The sequence below is a fragment of the Astyanax mexicanus genome, chromosome 17 (assembly GCF_023375975.1).
Source record: "Astyanax mexicanus isolate ESR-SI-001 chromosome 17, AstMex3_surface, whole genome shotgun sequence".
Taxonomy (NCBI): domain Eukaryota; kingdom Metazoa; phylum Chordata; class Actinopteri; order Characiformes; family Acestrorhamphidae; genus Astyanax; species Astyanax mexicanus.
This window is the reverse complement of record NC_064424.1, coordinates 33019715-33043499: the sequence shown is the minus strand read 5'-3', so window position 1 is coordinate 33043499 and position 23785 is coordinate 33019715. Positions and strand designations below refer to the sequence as shown.

The following is a 23785-nucleotide window of genomic DNA, read 5'->3' as shown; positions in this document are numbered from 1 at the left end:
TTGAACAAAACTCAATTTATGAGAAGCTAAAGAACACATATTAACCAGGGGTGCCAATAATTATGGAGGGCACTGTATATATATAATTTTATTTCATTTTACATGGCCAATTACCCAACCTACTCATTATGACTCCCCCTATCACTAGTAATGCTCCAACACACCAGGAGGGTGAAGACTAACACATGCCTCCTCTGATACATGTGAAGTCAGCCACCGCTTCTTTTCGAGCTGCTGCTGATGCAGAATTGCTGAGCAGCCAGTGCGCTTGGAGGAAAGCGTAGTGGCTCAGTTCCGATACATCAGCTCACAGACGCCCCGTGCTGTGGACATCACCCCAGAAGTGATGTGGGGAGAGAGCGCCATCTACCCACCCAGAGGGAACAGAGCCAGTTTTGCTCCCTCTGAGCGGCGGCAGCTTGATGGAGAAAATAAATTTTTTAATGCTATATTTATTTTATATAAAGCTATTGCATGATAATCACAATATAGATAAGTAACAAATCAAAGTTTTCTTTAAATAAAAGTTGCACAAGTTGAATGTTAGAATCATGAAGCTCTGGGGCTCCTCTACTCCTCTACTTGTCTACATTACACACTTGACATGCAGCGCTGTGTGTGGCTGTTCTTAATAAACATTGTTCTTAAATAATAGGCCTATGCTTCTTCAGTGTTGCAATGTTAATCAACATCATTCTGAACAGATTTCATTCATTTAAACTGCTGTTTTTAAATGTTTTTAAAAAGTTCAGTTTTAACGCTCTGCTTACTTAAAAAATGTCAGTTTATGGGCTTAGTTCTAATCGGATTTGTTGTTAACTTGCGGTTTCTGAGGCTGGTAACTCTGATGAACTTATCCTGTAAAACAGAGGTAACATTCCTGAGGCGGTCCTGATGAGAGCCAGTTCTATCATAGCGTTTTTGATGGTATTTGCGACTGACTAAACTTGAAATATTTGGGCTTGGCTGACCTTCATTTCTTCTGTTTTATTTGCTACTTAATTGAGCAGTTCTTGCCATAATATTAGAACATTACTCAAAGATTAGAACATTACTCAAATAGACCTACTCACTGTAGACCTACTCTACCTCTTCACAACTTTACAACTGATGCTCTCAAACACATTAAGAGGACAACATCACAGCACAGATGTTAACTGAAAGTCATTCCAGGTGACTCTACCTCATAAATCTGACTGAAAAAAAAATCCAGCCAAGATGGCATCCAAGCAAGAGGTGCCTACGTTGAAGAATGTGAAATCTAAAAATATTATTTAACATTTTTTTGTTTACTGAATTAATTTAAGGAGTGTCCAAACTTTTGACTGTTACTGTATATGGAACGATAGGTTGATAACGGACTTATAATGACCAGCCCACCTGCAGTCACTCTTCACAGGTCACCTACATGCTGGCCAGGTGCAGATTCGGACTGAGAGATTGTGTGGTGGCATTCATAGCGCTGTTTGAACTGTTATTATTATTATTATTATTAATAAATCATGTTGTAATCTAATATTCGGAAACCCCTCGTGTTGGCTGTTTGCGCTCTCAGTGTGAGTGCGATGGCCGGTAAGAGGCCGCAGAGGTGCGTGTGTGGGGGGGGTGAAGGGGAGTTTTGAGGCTGTTATGGCGGAGGCTGTGTTTGATTACAGGGCTAAAAGGCCTTCTGAGGGCTCTTCACCGGCGGCAGGACATCCCTCACTCTTAATTTGGACACGGCCGCGGGAACGAGCAGTGCTGGCCGTTTTACTGCCCACAGGAAATGCAGCAAGTGGACCTGACCACGCACTTCAGCCTGCCATAAATAACGCACACTCACACTCTCATACAGTCCACCAAAACGACCAGTGCTGCACCGTCAGCTGATCTGGACAGTCACAGGAGGCAAAAGAGAGAGATAGAGAGAGAGAGAGAGAGAGAGAGAGAGACAGAGAGAGAGAGAGCAGAGGGTAAGAGAGAGCAGGACTAATCTATGTGTACTGATTTGTATCGATTTACTCAGAATAATCAATTGTGTTTATGAAGGATTCTACCGACTGCAACTGTGACAACTTCCCCCATAGGCTGGGTTTACTTTATTCATATAAACACTATGAGCTTTACCGTACACCCTGCAGATAGTACGTTGTGATGTTTGTTGCTATCTTACACTCCATCAAAAGTCTATTTTTACACCTTGTACCCGTGTCGTTAAAGTAATATAGGTGCGCCACTGACTGATTAAAACCCTGACAACAGTCAACAGTCAGATGCCCAATCCTATTTTATCCATGCAGGAGCACTGTGTGCACTGTGCACCCTCAGAGCATGTACACCCCACTCGTTTAAAACACACACAGACACATAAATCCAGCTTTTACATCAACAATTAACAGAATAAAGAATAAAATAACATTGCTGTTGTAACGCTCCAGCCCAGATAGGGAGCCTTTGGGCGGGTGAAACACGAAGCACTCTGGATCAGATGAGAGACTCTGACTCACTCTGGCGGTACTCCACTCGTTTATTAGTTCATACATGAACTAAGTAGACACCAAAAGCACTTATTAGGCGTTACTACAAAAATAAAATAAACAAAATAAAGGAGCTTAGGTCCAGTGGGTCTAGTGGTACAGCACAACAACTCTCTGCGTCTAACATTATCAGCGTAGCTACCCATGTGCCCGTGCGCCTGGCGCGAGGGTCTCTTAAAGGGACAGTGTACACAAAACTAAAATACTGGCCGTTACACTGTTCCTTAAAACAAGCTGCTGGCGTACCTTCAAAGCATGAACACACAGGTCAGTATTCTCTGCACTGTTAAGATATCAACGCGCCAAAGTCAGAGCTCACCTGCCCCTTAAAGCGCCCATGATTATTTAAGAGAATTAGTACATACCTTTTGCACGTTTTGTTCTTTATTGTGTCCAGCTCTCACTGTAAGTAGTTGTTAAAACTACCTTCACCATAATTAAGCTGTACTTTATCCAGACCAGCTCTCACTGTAAGTTGCTGATATAACTACCTACACCATGTTTAAAAGTTGTACTTTATTCTGGCCTGCTTTTACTGTAAGTGGTTGACCTGTTCCAAACCAGTGCTCTCTTTTATCCACCTAATATAGCCATTAAAGAGGGAGACTCGAATAGCATAGCAGTGAATTCTGGAACCTGGAACTTGTACACACAACTCAATTCTAAAGCCCAGAGTGCCATTATCTAATATACTCTCAGTCTTCAGGAAGAGTCTGGGGAAATATCTTTCTGACTGTTTTGAAAATTCGTAGGTTGCAGAACCCCTGAGGGTCTAAAGTAAATCATAATATACATATATATTTATATATATTTTTTTCATACAGACACAGTTGTGGATGGATTGAAAGTTTTCAATATAGCAGGGGAACGTTTTCTTTAAAGATTTATTTCAAATTTTCTACTATTTTTTCTCCCTGATTAAGCTAGGTCGATTGTCCCACCCACTCAGCTGCTAGTCAGCTGTATATCCCCCCATTACTGGTGATGCCACAACAAAAGGCAACAACACAACACACCTCCTCTGACACTTGAAGTCAGCCATTACCTTTTTTTAAACTGCCAGCAGCCACTGAGCTTGGAGGAAAATGCACCGACTCGGTTTCGATACATTAGCTCACAGATGGCTTTTGCTATTTGACATCACCTTAGGAGTGATGAGGGGAAAGAGTGCAATCTACCCAATTGTGTGCTCTCAGACTCCAGCTGCTAATGGCAAGCTGCATGACTGGGATTCGAACATCAGAGCTTTTCTGATCATAGTGGCAGAGCTTTAGACCGGTGGACCACTCAGAGCTTATAAGGTGGATTCCAGTCTGGTTCTGAACCTGAATGAACTGGGTTGAAATGCGGACTGAACATAAAATCTGGGAAACAAACACTTTTCAATCCATCTAAACTTCAAGTGGCCTAAAGTACAATCACAGAGATGCTAAAGCTAATCGACAGCAGTAGGATAAAGGTTGGTTCCTGCATTCCATTCATTTTAAAGGAGATATCCCTCACCCTCTCACTTCCGCCCCCTTGTGTGCAGTATCTGCATCACGATCTGCTTCTGTGTTGAGGGCCAAGACCGGAATACTAATAGCTCAGCTGCTTTAGCACTGCCAAAGCCAGGCTGTCTTCCTGTCCGGGCTACAAACCAGAACTACCTCACTTGTTTTCCCTTAAGGGTGGTGGTGGTGGGGGGGAGTGGGGGGGGGGGGGGGGGGTGGGTGACAGAGTGTCTGCTGAGATTGGGCGGGGGTCCTAATAAACACTACTGAACTGTAGGAGTGGTAGAAACTGCAGGCCTTTTACTGAGAGGAACCCCAGCCTTATTTCTGAATTTTCCAACAGCTACTATTCAGTACATATTAATTGATTGATTGATATACAGTCATTATTTACTGGGATAAATAAGCTGATGTACAGCATTATAAGCATTAGCATTAGCCGCTAACCGCAGCGCTAGCTCTTTTGACGTTCAGAGGCAAGTATATTGGACTGTAGTCTGAGTGTTTGAAGTGATAAAACAAGCTATGTGGGAGGAACTGCTAGCTGATAGCATCCTGGGTTACTGAAACACTCAAAGTTCCTCAGTCTAGCAATATCGGGCAGCATTTATGTCTCGCTACTGCTGCCATTAGCGGCTAATGCTAATGCTGCTGCACACAGCCTTAGTGCTGGAGAAACTTCACTGAAAACTCACCCTTAGACAAATATTGGAAATCTAAGCTTACTGTAAATAAACATAAATCTCCTATAAATCATGTTCAGTATTCAGCCTTTCATCACGTTTCAATTCGTTTGGTTTCAGCCACATAAAATCATTTAATGCATCCTAATATCTTCTTATTATTTATTTCCTACTTATTATTTAGTACATAATAATGATTCAAAATGTATTAATTATTCAGCATGTGCTAAATATTCATAATCTATTTATTATTTATGACCTTCTAGTAATCAGTAATTACTAATTTAGTTCCTCCAAATTTAAAATTACTATATTTATGACCTTCCTATAATTAGGGACTACTAATCCAATACCGCCAAATTTAAAATGACTGTATTTATGATTTTCTAATAATCAGTAAATACTAATTCAGTACATCCAAATTAAAAATTACTGTATTTATGATCTTCTTATAATCAGTAAATACTAATTCAGTACATCCAAATTAAAAATTGCTGTATTAATGACCTTCTAATAATCAGTAACTACTAATTCAATACCTCCTAATTTAAAATTACTGTATTTATGGTCTTCTAATAATCAGTAACTACTAATTTACAACCTCCAAATTTAAAATGACTGTATTTGTGACCTTTTAATAATTAGAAATGACTAATTCCAAACCTCCAAATTTAAAATGACTGTATTTATGGTCTTCTTATAATCAGTAAATACTAATTCAGAACCTCCAAATTTAAAATTGCTGTATTTATGATTTTCTTATAATCAGTAACTACTAATTCAGTACATCCAAATAATAAAATGCTGTATTAATGACCTTCTAATAATCAGCAACTACTAATTCAGTACCTCCAAATTTAAAATGAGTGTATTTAGGATCTGCTAATTATCTAAGAAGTCTATTAGGCTTTATTACGCTCAGATTTGAAAATGCAAAAAGAGGAGTGCGATGATTAAAACAGCCGCTTTCATGGGTTTTTCTAAACTGAGTGAAAGATATAACAGAATATTAATTCCAAGGTGATGAAAGGCAACTTTTTTCTCTGTTTGGTGAATGATTTTAAAATAAAACCCTCAAATGAAAAGCTGCTCGGCTTGATCTCGAGGTTGAACACCAGCTGCACTGGAATCTTTTCACAGATGTTGAAGAAAAAAAAAACACAGCTATAGAAATGAATACGATCCATTGATTCAAGCCTGCGGTGTGTAAACAGGACCCAAAGGACAAGGCCACAAAAATCTGAAAATTTAAATCTGATCGCGGAGATGAACTTCACTGCAAGTTCAAGGTTTTCTCTTGTAATCATGCTGCAAGTGCTCTTGCACACACACACACACACAAACTAGCACAGCTGATGTAATATCACGCTCTCTCTATATCCTTGGTCCTTTTGTAAGACCCCAGAGGACTCGCTCTTAATTGAAAGTGTGGCTGAATCGCAGCCGTTTAACCATCCAAATAAGAGCCGGAGACACTCGAGGTGGAGGCTGAGCGCATCGGGGCTGGAATGGCCTCTGAATGGAGTTTATGACACACTGCTATTGCATTAAAGCAGGATAAAGAGAGCACCCTGGAGAAAACCCCCCGGGACAGATCGGGCCTGGAACGGTGGTGGCTATCCCCACTGCTGCCTGTGGTGATGGATGCAGGCGGTTATGTAAAGAGCGTTAAAGTCTGAGGCGTGTGAAACAACGACTAGGAAGCGAAGAGGAGTTACATACTGTTTTTGTGGAAGGAAAAAAAAGGAGAAACCCAAAATGTGGCCCAGTTTTATTTACTGTGCACATTTAGGACAAGTGGCTCCATCCATCACATACAGTAATTCAAAGTGACAATAATTAAGCCTAAAAAAACTAGAAGACTCTGGGCCCTATCTCACACCTTTGGCAAAGTGTCGCTATGCTCATTACTAACTTACACCCCAAGAAAAGTTTTTTTTTTACGCCTTGCACCTGTGTCATTTAACTAGTGAATATATCTATGCCGGTGGGCGTGGGGGTCTCGAAGTGAGGTGTGTTTAGGACAAAGGTGTGCAACTGACTGAAAAAAGTCTAGAAAACAGTCAACAGTCAGACGTTCCTAGCTATCTTAGCAATGCAGGAACGCACATAAGAACATGCAGCAGTGCACAAACCCAACTTTTACTAGATAATAAACAGAATACTTCATAAAATAACATTGCTGTTCCCTTAAATTACCTGCTTTTGCCCTAAATCAAGCTGCACAGTGCACGGGTGACAGATTGCCTATAGATTTCTAAAAAAAGGCCCTATAAATGTGGAAGTGCTTGGGAAACCCAAAGCGGCAAAGCCAAAGCAGCAGTAGCTAACAGCAGTCCTGGAGGACTGTAGCTTATGTTATATTGCTTGGGCAGTATCTTTCTGTAAAAAAAAAGGACCCACCCATGATTATGTCACAATGATCAGCGCTCTTTCTCCAGAACCCAAAAATAGCAAGAGAAGGGAAGCATGGTTAAAAGGCAGCCGATGTTGCTCTTCAAGTTAGGCTATTTTCAAGGCATTTTTACCCAATTTGGAAGGAAGGCCAATTACTCACCCACCACTGGTAATGCACCTGATACAACAGCCTACAAGACACCTGTGCTAACCAACATCACACACTGGAGTGATGTTGGGAGGAAAAGTCATCAATCAACCCTTAAAAGATCATGACCAATTGTGCTCTCTAAGTCTCTAGCCACTGATGGTAAATCAGCATGATCCTGGATTTGAACCAGCAATCCTCAGATCGTAGTGACAGCGTCTCGTTCCCCTGGACCACTCGAGTCATAAAAGCTCTGCAGGAGGTTCAGTCTAACTTGTTTAGAGCTACAAGATTATATTACCTTCACATGACCCTCTTTAACTTCCCCGTACTGGACGTGCTTCCTCAGATGGTTGCAGATGGCTCGGAGTGTTTGGTGCATCTCCACGCAGAAGTTGCATCTGTAGCCAATAGGAGCTCTATCAGTCTGGCCATCAATCTATAAAAAAGACAATGAGGAAACAATGTGGTCTTGATTGGTACGAATTTAGCACAGAGTTGCAAATCAAGTGCTGCTAAGCTGAGAACACCATTATCGCATTTCTATCTCCATTGTTATCTCCTGGGTGTAGCTGCTTTTCAAAGCAAATGGAGAGGTAAGAAATGCAGTCACTTCAATATTACTTATAATTGGGTCATCAAAAGCCTTTGATAACTAATGAATGCTAAATGCAAGTGCAATCACTGAGATTGTCCACTTAACCGCCTTACAAAGGCTTTGCGAATGACATAAATGTCAGACCATTTAGAGAAAGCTATTACAGTTCAATTAATTTTTTTTTATATTTTACATTTAGCCCTGCCTATGAGCACTTTCTGCTCTGGAATGTATTTGTAAAAGTAAATAAATAAATAAATAAATAAAAAAAAGCCCAGAGCATCTGCTTCCATAGGTCCAGATGCATGTTAAATTGGCACGTAAGATTCATTATTAAATCTTTTAAACATGGTTTTTATTTTGAGGAAAATTAGACAGATTTAGATCCTTCTGAGACCTGGAAATTCATTTTTTGTCCATCATAAGCTGTCAGCTTTCAAATTGTATAACAACAGGATACTCAAGTAATTGCAGTCAGTCAATATCTTGTAAAAACATGTGAAATAAAATGTGTGCATAAAAATAAACAGAACTCACCTTGTTCTCTGTTTTCATCTCACTTGGCCCGGTAGACTTCTGCTTACACTGGAGCTGCTTCCTCCGTTCCTGCCGTGTCACTTTCTTCTGGAATTCTGAATTGTGGTCTGTTAGGTGGGTGCTGAGCTCAGGAAGGGTCAGGAACTTGATTTCACAGTGAACACACTGGTAAAGCTCGGTGCCGTCCTCCACCAGGCTCGGTATGGTGACGAAATCCCGCTTCAACTCTCTGTCATGATAGTCATTGTAATGTCTAACCAGCAGGTCTGCAGCATTAAAAGAAAGCTTGAAACACTTTAGACACTTGAATGGCAACCACTCCGAGTCATTCTCCTGATCGGCTTCCGATTTCACCTCTACAAGTTCAACGTCCTCGTTGACGGGCGATTTCTCTGGCTCCTTGGGGTAAATCACAGTGAAGTAGCGTCCAAGTTTGCTTGAGTGTTGCCTTTTAGGAAAGACTCCTGGATGGCGTTTGATGTAGTGTGAGACGATGCTTTTCCTGCTGAATGCCTGAAAAGAGCACATCGAGCACTTCCTTCGGTCCACTGCCTCCCTCAGCTCATCACTCATCGGCGGTCCATCTTCTTCTGAGGCCAAAGGCACCATTACTTTAGTGGGCTTCTCTCCTATAGTCTTAGATGCGGCCAGGCAGTGAGTGTAGTAAGCATCGATGTCGTGGCGTTTCTGGTAGTGAGCAGCCAGACCTTTGCGGATAGGGTTGGTGTAGGAGCAAAGAGCGCATTTAAATACGTTGTTTTTGCCCTCGGGTTGAGCTCGTACATTGTTGTGCTTGATGCGGTAGTGTCGGGCAATGCCTTTCCTGGTAGAGCAGAAGTATTTGCAAAGCTGACATTTGAACACGGCATGCTTCTCTCCTTTTGCTAGCTCTGACAGAGTGAGGTCAAAGTCGCAGACCTCAGGGACTTCCGGCACGCTGGCCGCACTGCATTCGGCAACAGAGTCCTCTTTGTTTACCAGGCAATGCACGTTCGCTGGTGTGAACATGTCCGAGGCTGACTGGTTGTGATATTTCTCATAATGTATCTTCAGTTTTTCAAGTGTTCCATGAGTGTACGGGCACATCTTGCACCTGTAAGCACCGTATCCTTGCCTCTGGCTCTTAGCCCGCTCATCTCCCTCCGCTGTTACATCTTTCACCTGTTCTATATCATTGGCGAAGTCTTCAGCCGTGACTTTGACAAGGGGATGCCGTTTCTGGTAATGGGTAAGAACCCCATGGATGCGAGAGTTCACATACGGACAGTGTCTGCACTTGTAAACCGAGCTGGGGTTGATGTCTGCTTCCTGTGCAAAGTCTGCAGCCTTCACTTTCATGCCTGGATGTTTCTTGCCATAATGCGTCAAAAGACCATGAAGGCTGTTGTACTCAGATAGACACACAGTGCATTGGTAGGGATTGTTTGATATAGCGGAGGACGTTGAAAAGGAAAAGATTGGCTGGCGTTCAGCCACAGACCTGCTAATCTCTACAGTTCCCTCATCAGACTGGTGGCTATTGAATGGGCTGGACATTGAGACATTTCCCTTTCCCAACTGGGGTAGCAGCTTTTCTGCAGCCTGGTTTCCTTTGATGATGTCAAGGAGAACGGACTCATCTCCTTTGATAGCCCACGGATGAACAGCTTGGTAATGATTTGTAATGTCCCAGATGGAACAAGCCTCAAAGGCACAATCTCTGCATTGATAATGCTTTGTATCAGAGTTCCCCGCTTGCCTGGAGATGGAAGTATCAGGGCCAGCCCACAACTTGCTGGCCATGTATGCGTAATCAACATTGTGTTCTGGGTGTCGTCTTTGGTAATGCATGAGCAGCCCGTTGGGTTCGGCATGGGAATAGATGCACCACTCACAGTGATAACCAGCTTCCAAGATACCATCTTGATAAGCCCAGTGTAGAATGGTCATGGCCGTGGCCTTCACAGTAGGATGATCCTTCTTCAGATGCTTTTTCAAGGCATACACATAGGGAGATGTGTAGGCACAGTGCCTGCACTTTAAAGATCGAAGTGCTCTTGGCTTTTCTGTGTCAGTTGCTGAAGTCGCAGTGGACGTGGAGGTTCCTGTTTGGTTCATTTGCGCCCTTTCCCTTTGACTGCGAACCACGGCAGTATGTCTTCGAACCAAATCGGCATTGGCCTTCACATCTCGGTGCTTCTTCTGATAATGGATCAACACACCTTTCACAGTACGGTTCCCGTAGTCGCAGTGCTGACAGAAAAACAGCATCTCTCCCTCCCCTTTGTCTGCTGCTCCTTTGGAGTGTGAATTGCTTGATCCATCCATTGAATTGCTGCTGAACTGCTTCATGAACTGTTTAGGAGGTGCAATTTGCAACTCTTCCATAAGCTTCATTAACCCTGGTGTGGGAGGGGCATGCTTTATGTACTTCGCTGTCACCTTGATTTCCGGGTGCCGCTTTTGGTAATGGACAAGAACACCAACCACAGAGCGATTGTTGTAAACACAGTGTTTGCAGTAGAAAACCTCCTCATCTACAGCCAAGGGCAAAACAACATTGGAGGACTTCGGCGTACTAACCAGGTTACATGCTTGGTTGGTCGGTGGCTGCGTTCTTTCCACCGATATGACTCGCATCGTTTTCTGTATGCGGAAGTATGAGGCCTTCTGCTCAGGGTGCTTTTTCTGATAGTGAACCAACACAGAGTGCATGTTGGGGCTTGCGAAGGAGCACATGTCACAGTCATAAACTACAACGTTGCCATCGAGAGTTTCCCTATAGGCTTCAGAGTCCACAGTTGAGTCAGGCGTCTTGCACAGGTTTTTCAGGGAAGGACTTGATGAAGACCTTGATGCAGAACTTGTGAAGCTCTTGGGACCAGAATTCAAAATTTCTCTCAGTGTTTGCGACTCTGCCGTTCCCTTTTGTGGCTGATCAACCACGTAGCTTGAGAAAATCATGGCATTGTTGATTTTCACGGAAGGGTGCATTCTTTGGTAGTGAGGCATCAGGCTTCTAACATTTGGGCTGGTATACGAACAGAAACGACATGTGTACACCAAATCCGGCTGGTTAAAGTTGAGAACATTGCTAGCTTCCGGATGGTGATCCATGTAGTGCTGGTGTAAGTCATTGAAGTTGTTGTATTCTATGAAACACTCTAGACAACGGAAGACGGCGCTCTGATCCTCAGGATCAAGAATGTATCTAAAGCTAAACTTAATATAGGGATGCATTCGCTGGTAATGGGTGCTGACACTGCGGGCCGACTTGTTCTGGTACTCACAGTGTTTGCAATAGAAAAGAACCCCAGCTTCCTCCATGTAGTCAGCATTCTCGCTAAATGCCTCTCTGCCGTCTAGACTGCTTTGATCTTGGATATCTTTAGACTCTATGGAGGCACTGAAATTGTTGTCCTCATCGTCAGAGACAGTAACTGGGATAGGAATGTTTCTTGAACCTAAATTAGGCTGCAAGCTACGTTTCCTTTTGGCAACACCCCGCTCCGCCTGAGCTCCACCAGATTTCCTAATGTACAGATGCTGTGTGTTGTAGGTGAAGCGCTGACTTAGAATTTCAGAATTCTCTCGTTCCCTTTTCTCATCAATGTGATTTTCAGCTTCTTCTTCTTCATCGTCCATCTCCTCAAGGTTTATAACATCTTCATGCTGTTGACTCTGGTTGATTTTACTTTGAAGGTTATTTGCAATTTCGTCGATTCTTGTTCGTTTCTTGACCGGCGACAGATCCAGAGGCAAGTCGTTGATAGACTTCCTGGCTGTCTTTCCAATAAGGTGCTTTCTGGATGAATATCCAAGTATTGATGTTTGAGTTTTTTGCACAAAGTTTAATGAGCTGTATGATTCAGACTCAGAATCCTGCTGCTCATTTGATGAGCCCTCCTGACTTGGGGCTTGAATCTCATCACAGTACGAATGCTTGTGTTGCTGGTGGACGCGTAAGCCTTTTAGCGTTGTTGTGGAAAAGTTACAGAGTGCGCAGTGATGGGAATTTTGCTGATCTACAGCAGAGGACCTCTTGCCGTTCATTTTAGAGCTGCCATTTCCTCCATTTACAGAGTCTTCATTTTGGTCATCTGCACATTCATTGGTTAGGTCCATGGTGTCCCATTCAGAAGAAGAGCCACCATGGCATTGCTTGTGTGTGGTAAGCTTTACAGGACTGGTGCAAAGAAACGGACACTCGTCACACTTGTACAATGTTGTTTTGCCAGATAAGTGGATGTTCTCTATATGGCGAGAGATGCTTCTGCGATGTGTGGTTAAGAAGGAGCAGAAGGGGCACTGAAACCTATTCAGATGTCTTCTGATTGGAATCCCTTTAGTCTCCAGCAACTTATTATCCTCTTCTGACAGAAGCAGCTTAGCTGAATTTTCAGCTGACAATGGTTCAGTGTTATTGGGATCATCCATGTCACAGAGTTCACCATCAGAGCTGCTATGTGAATCATTGAGAAGGCTGGAATCTATGTCTATTGCAGAGTTTGATATGTCAGAAGTTGCAAATGTAGACCTTTCCGACAGTATGGAAGAGCCTGTGCTGTTGGGTACTTTCATTGTGAGCTGGGAATACTGGAAATTTGACAGCCCTGCTGTGGACTTCAAAGATGTTGTCCCTTTCAAAGATGAGATATTTGTTAAGGATCCTTCATTTCCGCTCAGGTCATTTAACATTAAGTTGGACATTGGAGTGCTCCTTGGTGATAAGGGAGAAGCAGATTTGGAGGATCCTGCACTTCCTTCCGCTTTGGGCTTTTGTAGCGATGCCATGATCTTTACCATGTTTCGATGCTTCTTTATCATGTGGTCACATAATCGTTGCCTTTGCAACGTGTGAAAGCCACACCACTCGCAGCTGAAGCCGTCTCTTGTCTGAGGTTTGATCATGGATTCCAGAATGCTGCGTTCTATGAGAACATCTGGAGACTCTTCACACTGTTCCTCCGAAGACAAGGCATCAGAGTCCATGTCTAGAGTTCCTAACTCTGCTTCGGCTTCAACTGGAGAATCTGAATGTCCCAGAAAATTGTCTTTGTGGTACATCCTCTGGTGCTTCAGTATTCTGGCTCGACGAGGAGACTTGTATGTGCAATACTGACACGAGTACACCTTTTCCACACCATCGTGCATCGTAGCATTGAAGGCAGACAGCTTGGAAGCATTGAGTGAGTTGCCATCGTTTGGAAACGCTCCCCCTGTGCCATGAACCTTTCTAGTGTGCTCGTTGAGGAGGGACTTTGATCTAAAGTAGCGAACACAAGACTTGCACTGGAAAAATGGGTTTGTCGCCTTGCTGGACTGGTTGTATATTGTTTGGTTTGAACTTGACAAGTGCCCCGAGTCTGAATCAAAGGAGTTGAGACCTGAAACGTAAACAGAGAAGAGCAATATTTATGTTTCTTGCCATAGCCATTCATCATTTTAACTTGCTTGGGGCAGAAACTGCTCCAACAATCTTTAGATACGGGTGCTGTAATAGGCCATGTTATGACAAATGTTCTCTATTCTAAAGCAATTTAATTTGCCATTGCGTCCTGCATAATGACATCATTAAAAACAAACATAAAAAGAGTCATGATGAGGTCATTAGATGGTTTACAAGCAAACATTGATTTTATGAGACATGCATGAAGCACAGACACCATTAAAAGGCACCTGCTTCCTTGTGTGGCAACTCATATTCGTTATTGGTTAGGTCCTCCTCATCTTCCTCTGTGTGACTGAGGGAATTTAAGGAGTTGGACCTTGACTGCTGCGGTGACCCATTCCCAACCTCCGTGGGCTGCAAGAAGGCAGTGTGGACATCCTGTATGTGCGCCTTCAGCTCATCGTAGGAGTCTGCGCGGAAATCGCAGCCGTCGCATTGTAGCACCTCCATTGCTAAGGCCTCCCTGGAAAATCAGGGAAAGCTGAAGAGAGAAAGAAAGAGAGAGAAAAGAAACATAGATTTAGAAAACAAATCCAAAAACACACTGAATTCTAAGGACAATACAAGCCAAAATTACACACTGCACTTCAAGAAAACACAGGCTTGAATTCTGACAACATGCGGCACAAAAGAATTGAGGAAGGATCTCTCTCTTTTTTTTCTTTTTGGTGAACGGACGGCCTGTTCCAAGAACAATAGTTGAGGAGGGATTATGGGCTGATTTGTTCCATTTTTTTATTACCTTGGGATAAGCCGCAGCTGGAGAACACCAGTGTGTCTCCGTATTTACATCAGACAATTCCGTCAGATTGCATCAAGCCCCTCTGAAATAAGATTGAGCGAATCCGGAGAGGGATGAGCGCTGTTCTGGGCCCCCGAGGTTGCCATGCAAACATGAAGGATTACGGGACCAGCACTTTGGAGGTGGCATAATTATGCCTCATGCCCCGAGAGCACCCAGCGGCAGAACTAATCAACGTCCAGCAACAAAGACCTATTATCGGCCTAACGAAGTCTGATTACAGCTATCTCTTCTTGTCGTTGAGATCAATATTTTTTCATTAAAATATGGACGTCTGCCATTTTCTGCACAGACTCATATCGCCTGCGAATCTCCTATTTGAGGACGACCTCTTGCTGTAGAACTGAGTGTTTCAGTATACAATGCAGTCAGCTTTAGAATCTGCATTAAGAATCTTTATAAATTAGGCTTTCTATATACAGTATACACTGATATTCAAAGGTGTGAAATCACTTGTCGGTAATAGTGCTTAATTCATCCCAACAATGAAGATTAAATTACTCTCTCACTCTGTGTGAACATCAATGCATATTTTTTTGCATTATTTTTTCTTCTACTATCTTATTTTAATACTTAATACTCAACAGACTTAACAGGATCATTTATCTGCTTCACGGTTTGCTCCTGAGCTTTTAAGCACAAGCTAAACACTATATACACAATACTGTGAAAAAGATATTTGCCCCCTACAGATTTCTTTTAATTTTGCTTTTTTGTTTGTTGGCAGGATGTTTAGTGTAAAAATGTGATTTTTGTGTTCTTTTTGGTCAACAGTCATCGCTAACACTGACCTTAACCAAGGCAAATAAGGTCTGCAGTTCTATTAATGTTGTTCTGAGTTTCTTTTCTGACCTCCTGGATGAGTTGTCCATGCCCTTTTGGAATACTCCTGGGAAGGTTCACCAGTGTTTCATGTTTTTCTCTCTGTGATTCGCTGTGAGAAATGGCTTTGGAACCATTTCCAGACTGATAGATGTCAATGACTTCTTTATTCAGATCACAGCATAATGTGCTGCTTTTTGAGATATTTTATCTGCTTCATGTTGTCAAAAAGGTTCTATTTAAATGATTTACTTGATTCTACAGGTCTGGCAGTAATCAGGCCTGGTTATGAGTAGTGAAATTTCATTTAGGTTTCCAAAAAATGTAATTAATCACCCTTTTTTGTATTTACTCAGGTTATCCTTGTCTGACATTAAAGTTTGTTTAATAATCTGAAAAATGGAAGTATGACAAAAAAGCAAAAACAAAAAAAATCTGTGAGGGGCAAATATTTTTCACAGAACTGTATAAACATTTATACATTTTCAAGGCCATTTTGAAGCACCAATCGGTCCATTTATCCTAAAACTTATAGTAGATATTAAAAGTAGATGTTACTCCAAGGGACGGCGTAGAATATATGTGTAAGTTGTGAGGTGCTATCTTGTGAGTGAATTTGAACCTTGGCCAGTAGGCGCGAGGCCTGGTAGTGGATGCCAGATGAATGGGACATAATATTTTTGTATACGTTTGTAGTTTGAATATTTCTTCACCACACATCAAGTGTGTACTGGGAATACATCATAAAAGACATTACCACCCACAGTGGACAGTGCAGTGAGTGTGACCAGTGGAATCTGACTAGAATTGTCCATGTGAACAGAGAAGAGACTAAGTTAAAAGACATCCAGAGAAATTATATCCACATGCAGGGCAGGAGATTATATAATTATATTTATAACGCACATAGCACATATCCCACAGATCAATGCATAATGATCAATGTACTTTAGCTTCATTTGGACATAGTCACTAGCTCCTGTTTTAGAACGTGTTGCAGTTCTATGTTTATGTTTACCTGTTATAAACGTCAAATACATTCTAGTCTTCCTTTTTCACTTTTTTGACACAATGTGAGTCTGACAGATACGTATGTTGAATTTCACGATAAATGCACCAATAGAAGTAGTGCATAATGACTGGGAATAAAAGCTCTTTACATCGACTTCCATTCAAACTTTCATTCAAAGGAGTTTTCTTCCCTTGTAAAGTAGCCATTTCGTACGCATGCTGGACTAAAATATCTTTTTAGTAAAAACACATTCAGTAAAAGCAGCTGATACGCTGTCTTCAATTGTGAGAGGGTCATCTTGCAGCTTCTGGGAGGCAAGGACGCAAACGTTTTTGTGCGGACTGAAAGTCAGAGGGACGCTGCAGGCGCTGGCTCTTTTGAAATCTGCATAGTTCTGTGTAATCCGTCAGCCTTGGCAGGATAATACATCAGAGCAAAGATTGGGGTGGTGGAGGGGGGGGTGGGGGGGGGGGGGGCTGGGGGGTGTTCTAACAAAGTTCCACCAAGAAAGCAGGAAAGATGCCGATGTCAGTGAACATTACACCGGTTTAGCGGTAAGTAGGTGTTCATCGCTCCTCGGACGGCCTTGAAATCCGGTAAAACAAACAAAACACTCGGTTGCTCTTCCTACAAAATAAACGCCGGTCTTAGTCCGAGGCGAACCGACTCATTAAGCTCTGGCTGCTCCGCCGCTCCCGCCGATAAACAGTAGCGTAACTCAGTCAGGGACGTGGAGACAAGGATACGAGTGCAGAAGGTCCGTTCACGTGAACGCAAGCCAAGGCTTTGAAGCTGCTACAAACAAGCCCACAGGAAACACACGCCTTGGATTTTACCGAGCGAACCAAACCAAAAGAGGCATTCAGACCCCCCCCCCCCCACCCACCCACGGATGTGCGCACCTCAAAAAACCCTAGCATCCACCTGGTATAGCCTCAGCAACCTCTACTTGGATACTACTGATAGACCTTCTTTGAAAGGAGTGTCATTTGCAGTGTTGCACGACTGAAGGCCAAGCCAAGCCATAGCCAGTTCAGGTAGAGCCTATTCACATCCAATTTCTGCAATTTTCTTCAGTAAAAAACAGTAGAAAATATACTTATATAAATCAGTTTTAGGCAGTAAAGACTCTAGCATTACTGCTACAATGAGCTTATTGGTTGGTGAGTTGGTGAGTGAGTCAGACTATTTTTAAAAGGTTTATAACTGGAGTATGAAAGCTTTAATAATCTGTGGTATATGATTTATTTATTTTGGGAGTAGCAATGATTTTGGGCTGGTGATGGATGGGTAGAAAGGGGTTTTACTGAAAAAGAAAAGAAACTAGTGCTGGGCCAAAAATGCATATTACAGTATTTTTTTTTATTCTGATTGTAACACAATATATCACAGTATTTTTAAAAATTATCATTATTTTTTTTTTCATTTTATTATAGGTTTGCGAGTTTCTGTACTGTTAGGAGTGCATATAATATAAAACACTACGGCTTTAAATAAAGGCCTTGATTAATATTGGGTTTACTTTGTCCCACAAAATATTACACAATATATGAATATATGAATTATATATCATATTATTATTATTACATTTTATATTATTTATATTATTTCGGACTGATTTTTTTGGGTTGCCAAATATATCCTGTGCATCCTTAAGACTTTTTTATATAGAGTGGACTGTCTGGACTGAGTAACCGGAACTTGACCAATATACCGATTCATACTTCTTTATTTCAGTCAAATTAAATGCATTTTTTTTCATAATAAGAGTCCTCTCAGACCACACTTCCAGTCTTTTGCTAAAACCAGGTAGCGAGAAACAGCACCAGTGAGAACCCTGAATGGTTTAAATTCCTTCTAGGTGAGCACAGAGACACATGAGCTTCCTCACACACAGCCAATCACCTCAGGCCTCTCCAAGCGTAAGGCTAGACCTTCATTCTGAACAATCCCCACCAGCATCTGAAAGAGGCCCGCTCCACTCATTGTCTCCCAGGGTCGGGTTACGGCCCGGCAAGAGACTCCACCCTGATCCACATGCAGTGATAAACGTGACCAGTCGAAACCTTAACTCCTGCCTCACTGATATATTTGCAATTAAAGAGCTGCATTAATGAATGCATTACAATTTGTGTGAAATATACTGTATAATACATGCTATACTGTTCACTTTATATACCATATGTTTCACACTATAAGGCGCACCAGATTATAAAGCACACTATCAATTTGTAGTCTTATTTTCATACACACAGCGGAATACAAGGCGTATTATGTGACACTAGTAAGGAACAGGGGAGTCACCATGTTTTCCTTCTAATTCTGCAGGTCTCGCTGCTGGGGGCACCTAAGTAAACTAAGCAAAACTAAAAATAAAAATTCTTAAAAAATATATATTTACAATATATATATAATAAGACTACCTCTATAAAAGGGTTTGTAAATGGTTTACAATTAGTTTATTAATGGTTACTAGTTAGGTTGTAAATGCCTTAAAAACCATTAAGAATCAGTTATAACACATACGTAGAAAGGGCAACAATATAGATGGTTGTGGGTTCACTATTTTAACAACAGGTCATTGTTGCCTTAATCATTAATAATCAGTTATAACACATACTTAGGCAACAACGACCTGTTGTTAAAATAGTAAACCAACAACCATCTATATTGTTGCCCTTTCTACGTATGTGTTATAACTGATTATTAATAATTTTTAAGGCATTTACAACCTAATTAGTAACCATTAATAAACTGTAAGTGTAAACCATTTATAAACCCTTTATAAGGGTAGTCTTATTTTAAAGTGGTACCATATTTTTTTTTCTTTTAAAGTCAAACGAGTGCTTGATGTTAAGTTAACAGATTCCTCTCCTTAAAACGGTTTATTTGGGTGAGTAAAGCACTTCCATTTATTTACAGTAAGCTTAGATTTCCAGATTTCCACTAAGGCTGGGTGCAGCAGCATTAGCATTAGCTGCTAACTACATCGCTAGTGGGGCATAAATGTTGCCCAGCAGCTCTACACTGAGAAACCCTGAGAGCTCCAGTAAGCCAGGGTGATATTAGCTATTGGTCTGTACCATGTAGCTTTTTTTAACACTGTAAATGCACAGACTACAGTCTAATATACTCACATTTGAACAGCAAAAGAGCTAGCATTTAACTAGCATGGATAGCGGCTAATGCTAATGCTGCTCCAGTAGTGCTAGCTGGGGTTAGCAGCAGGCTATACTCACCTCTGAACGACAAAAGGAGCTAGCGCTTAGCGACTAATGCTAACAATGCTCCAGCACCAAATTATAAGGCGAACTGATGATTTTTTGGGAAAATTAAAGGATTTTAAGAGCGCCTTACAGTTTAAAATATTACAGAAGTGTACTATGTTTAGATAGAGGCAGGATTAAGGGAGACAGCTGATTGGATGGGAGTGTTGTGGAGCTTCATATAACTTATATCCACCTGCTTTCAAACAAGAGGAGCTGTGTCTGCTGTTGAAGATGCTTAATTAAAAACATCCACCCACACATTCATACATCTGTTTTTAACACTGTGTGGAGGGAAACCAACACCTGAAAATCCTTACCCTACAGTCATATGCTAACTACTATTGAAAAATAATTATTGATTATTTGTTATTATTGGCAACTATGAGAAGCTCACCATGCACCTGTCTGAGCAGGTCATTGAGAAGCAGCCGTCTTAAAAGCCACCTGCATAAATAACAACATGAACCCACCACCTGGACCTTCACACACAGCCCACTGTAAACACACACACGCACACACACACACACACACACACACACACACACACACACACACACACACACACACACACATACACACACACACACACAGTCTGGTGGGGGCTGAACTGCAGCATCTCTGTAATAGAGGGTCTAAAAACACAAATCACACCTGAACATCCCCTTCTTTACACACAACTCTAAAACAATTAGAGAAAATAAAAAAGGGTAATAAAAATACAGAGAGAAGAAGTGAAGAAGTGCGATGAATAGAAAGAAAAAAAAGGGAGAAGATGATGTGCAGAGAGATGAAGAGAAAACCCGAATAAAGAAAACATGTGGAGCAAGAATAAGGGAGAGGAGAACGAAAGAAGAGAGAGCAAGCCAAGAATTAGAGAAAGAAAGAAAGAAAGAAAGAAAGAGATGAGAGAGATAGAAAAGGGAAGAGATGGATGGATGAGAGGAGAATAGATAGTGGAGATCTACAGTGAGAAGAAAAAAGAGATGAAGAGAGAGAACAAATAGAGAAAATTAGATGGTAAAAGAAGAAAAAAACTATAATAAAAATATACATAAGTAAAAGTGAAAAAAAGAGATGTAGGTGGAGAAAGAGCGAGAGAAGATGACGTGGAGAAAGATAGAGAAAAAGAAGAAGCAAAAAACTGAATTAAGAAAACAGAAAGACAAGTACGTGGAGAGAAGATGTGAAGAAAGAAAGAGAGAGCTTAGGTGGAAAAAAGAGAGAGCAAGTCAAAAATTAGGGAAGGAAACGAAGATGAGAGAGAGAAAAGAGAAGATGGATGAGAGGAGAATGAATGGTGTAGATCCAGAGTGAGAAGAAAGAGAGAGAGAGAGAGAGAGAGAGAGAGAGAGAGAGAGAGAGAAATAACAAATGCAGAAAATAAAATGGAAAAAGAAGAAAAGACGGTATAAAGAAATACAAAAAGAAGAATTGAAGAAGAGAGATGTATACAGAGAAAGAGAGAGAGAAGATGATGTGGAGAAAGAAAAAGAAAAAGAAGAAGCGAAAAATTTAGAAAACAGAAAGACAAGTACGTGGAAAGAAGATGTGGAGAAAGAATGAGAGAGCTCAGGTGGGAAAAAAGAGCAGGCCAGGAATTACAGAAAGAAAAGAAAATAAAAGAGAAAAGGAAAAGTAGAGAAGATGGATGAGTGGAGAATGAATGGTGGAGATCTAGAGTGAGAAGAAAGAGAGAGAAAGACAGTGAGAGAGAAAGAGATGACATGGAGAAAGATAAAGAAAAAGAAGAAGCGAAAAATGTAGAAAACAGAAAGACAAGTACGTGGAAAGAAGATGTGGAGAAAGAGTGAGAGAGCTCAGGTGGAAAAAAGAGAGAGCAGGCCAAGAATTAGAGAAAGAAAAGAAGATATGAGAGAGAAGAAGAGTAAAAGTGGAGAAGATGGATGAGTGGAGAATGAATGCTGGAGAACCAGAGTGAGAAGAAAGAGAGGGAAAAAGAAAGAGAGAGAGTTGTTTGGGGGGGGTTGATGGGGAGTGGGGAGCATGCCAGCCTGGCCTGGCCACCTGGGAGACCTTTCTGTGCGCACACACACACACACACACACACACACGCACACACACACACACACACACACACACGCACACACACACACACACACACACACACACACACGCACACACACACACACACACACACACACACGCACACACACACACACACACACACGCACACACACACACACGCACACACACACATACATCTGACTGGGCTCCCTGGATTCCAAAGTCTACTGACGTTTGTTAATCACCAACCGGTCTCTCCGCATTGCCCTGCGCTGCCAGCAGTCACACCCTCTACTCAAACTGCCCCGGCAGAGCGAGCCGGCGGGCGAGAGAGGGAGAGAGAGGGGGAGAGAGAGAGTGATAGAGTAAGAGAGGGAGAGAGTGAAAGAGGGAGAGAGGGAGCGCAGCAGCTGCTCCTCCACACAGGGCCTTTCAGTAAGCCAGCATTAAGCTGATTAGAAGTACAGAGGTTTTGTCCTTAACCGTTGGTCCACCATCTCGTGCAGCTCGGGGGGATGGGAGGAGGGATGTGTGTGTGTGTGTGTGTGTGTGTGTGTGTGTGTGAGTGAGTGAGTGGGTGGGGGGGATTATATTATCTGGCTGGAGATCCACAGTCGTCATGATGTGTTTCAACAGACACGTTTAATCACCTCTCAGACCTCCAACAAGAAACAAACACCAACTCAAACTCCTTACTACGCATACAAAAGACCATTTCCACCACTTCTCAACATTTACTCACTAAATTAATTTACTCCACACATGTTGTTCAGTGAATTTAGCCTCGTAGCTGCCATGCTAACTGCTGGGAAATACAGTAAGCCTCCATCACACGTTAGCTACACAAGCCCCATACGTAGCTCCAGCGCTAATTGGTGGGGTATATTCTTCCATTACTTGTTAACTACATTAGCACAGCAGAATCAGTGACAATTTGTGTGAATGGGCTACAGAGGTGTAATATATCAAGTATTAATTGGTGGGTAATACTTCCAAAAATGTGTTAACTACTGTATATTAACCCCAAAGTTTAAGTGATAACTAGTGGGTTATTATAAGCTTTCTTATTAGCATGGTAGCTCCAGTGCTAATTAGTGAGATGTAAGCTCACATTACTTTTGAGCTACATTAGCCTTGTAGCTTCAATATGAGTACCACAGAAACATAGAAAATCACAGAAATCATCTTTGATACCTCAGAAACCCCGGGTACCACAGAAACACCGTATTTCACAGGAACCCTGGGTACCATACAAACTTAGAACTACAGAGAAACACTGGATACCACAGAAACACTTGATACCACAGATACCACAAATATTCAGAATATCACATAAACACCAAATACCAAGAAACCCTGGATACTCCAGAAACCTTGGATACAGAAACCCTAGGTACCACAGAAACCCTAGGTACCACAGAAACACTGTGTACCACAGAAACCCTGGGCACCATACAAACTATCAGAGAAACATTGGATACAACATGGACTCTTGATACCACAGAAACCCTAGGTACCGCAAAAACACGTGATACCACATGAACCTGTGACACCACAGAAACCCTGAGTACCACAGAAAAAATAGAATACCAGAGAAACACTGGATACCACATGAACCCTTGATACCACAGAAACTCTGGGTACCACATAAACCTGTGATACCTCAGAAACCCTGGGTACCACAGAAAAATAGAATACCACAGAAACACTGGATACCACAGATACCACAAAAATACAATATATCACATAAACATCAAATACCAAGAAACCCTGGATACCACTGAAACCCTTGGTACCAAAAAAACACAGGACATCACAAGACCCCTGAATACCACAGAAACCTGGGTACCAATACCAGAGAAACACTAGATACCACATGAACTATTGATACCACAATAACCCTGGATACCACAGAAACACTGGATACCACAAAGAAAAACTTAGAATACCAGAGAAACAGTGGATACCACGGACACCTTTAATACCACATAAACAATAGGTACCTTATGAACCATTTATACAACAGAAACCCTGGGTATCAAGGAAACACAG

The 23785-nt window shown here is 41.8% G+C and overlaps 1 protein-coding gene across 7 annotated transcripts in view; it reads right to left on the bottom strand.

The window, feature by feature from the left end:
• znf462 (zinc finger protein 462) overlaps positions 1-23785 on the bottom strand; it is a 108414-nt gene that overhangs the window by 34144 nt on the left and 50485 nt on the right. For 6 of the 7 annotated variants that reach the window (XM_007230616.4, XM_015607579.3, XM_007230612.4 and 3 more), the window contains exons 2-4: positions 14031-14284; positions 8373-13738; positions 7539-7676 (exon numbers count right to left, since the gene is read on the bottom strand). In XM_007230616.4, the coding sequence (XP_007230678.3) occupies positions 7539-7676; positions 8373-13738; positions 14031-14253 (5727 nt within the window). In that variant the 5' untranslated portion in view covers positions 14254-14284. The remainder of the gene's footprint in view (positions 1-7538; positions 7677-8372; positions 13739-14030; positions 14285-23785) is intronic. The other variant, XM_007230617.4, reaches the window with a different exon arrangement.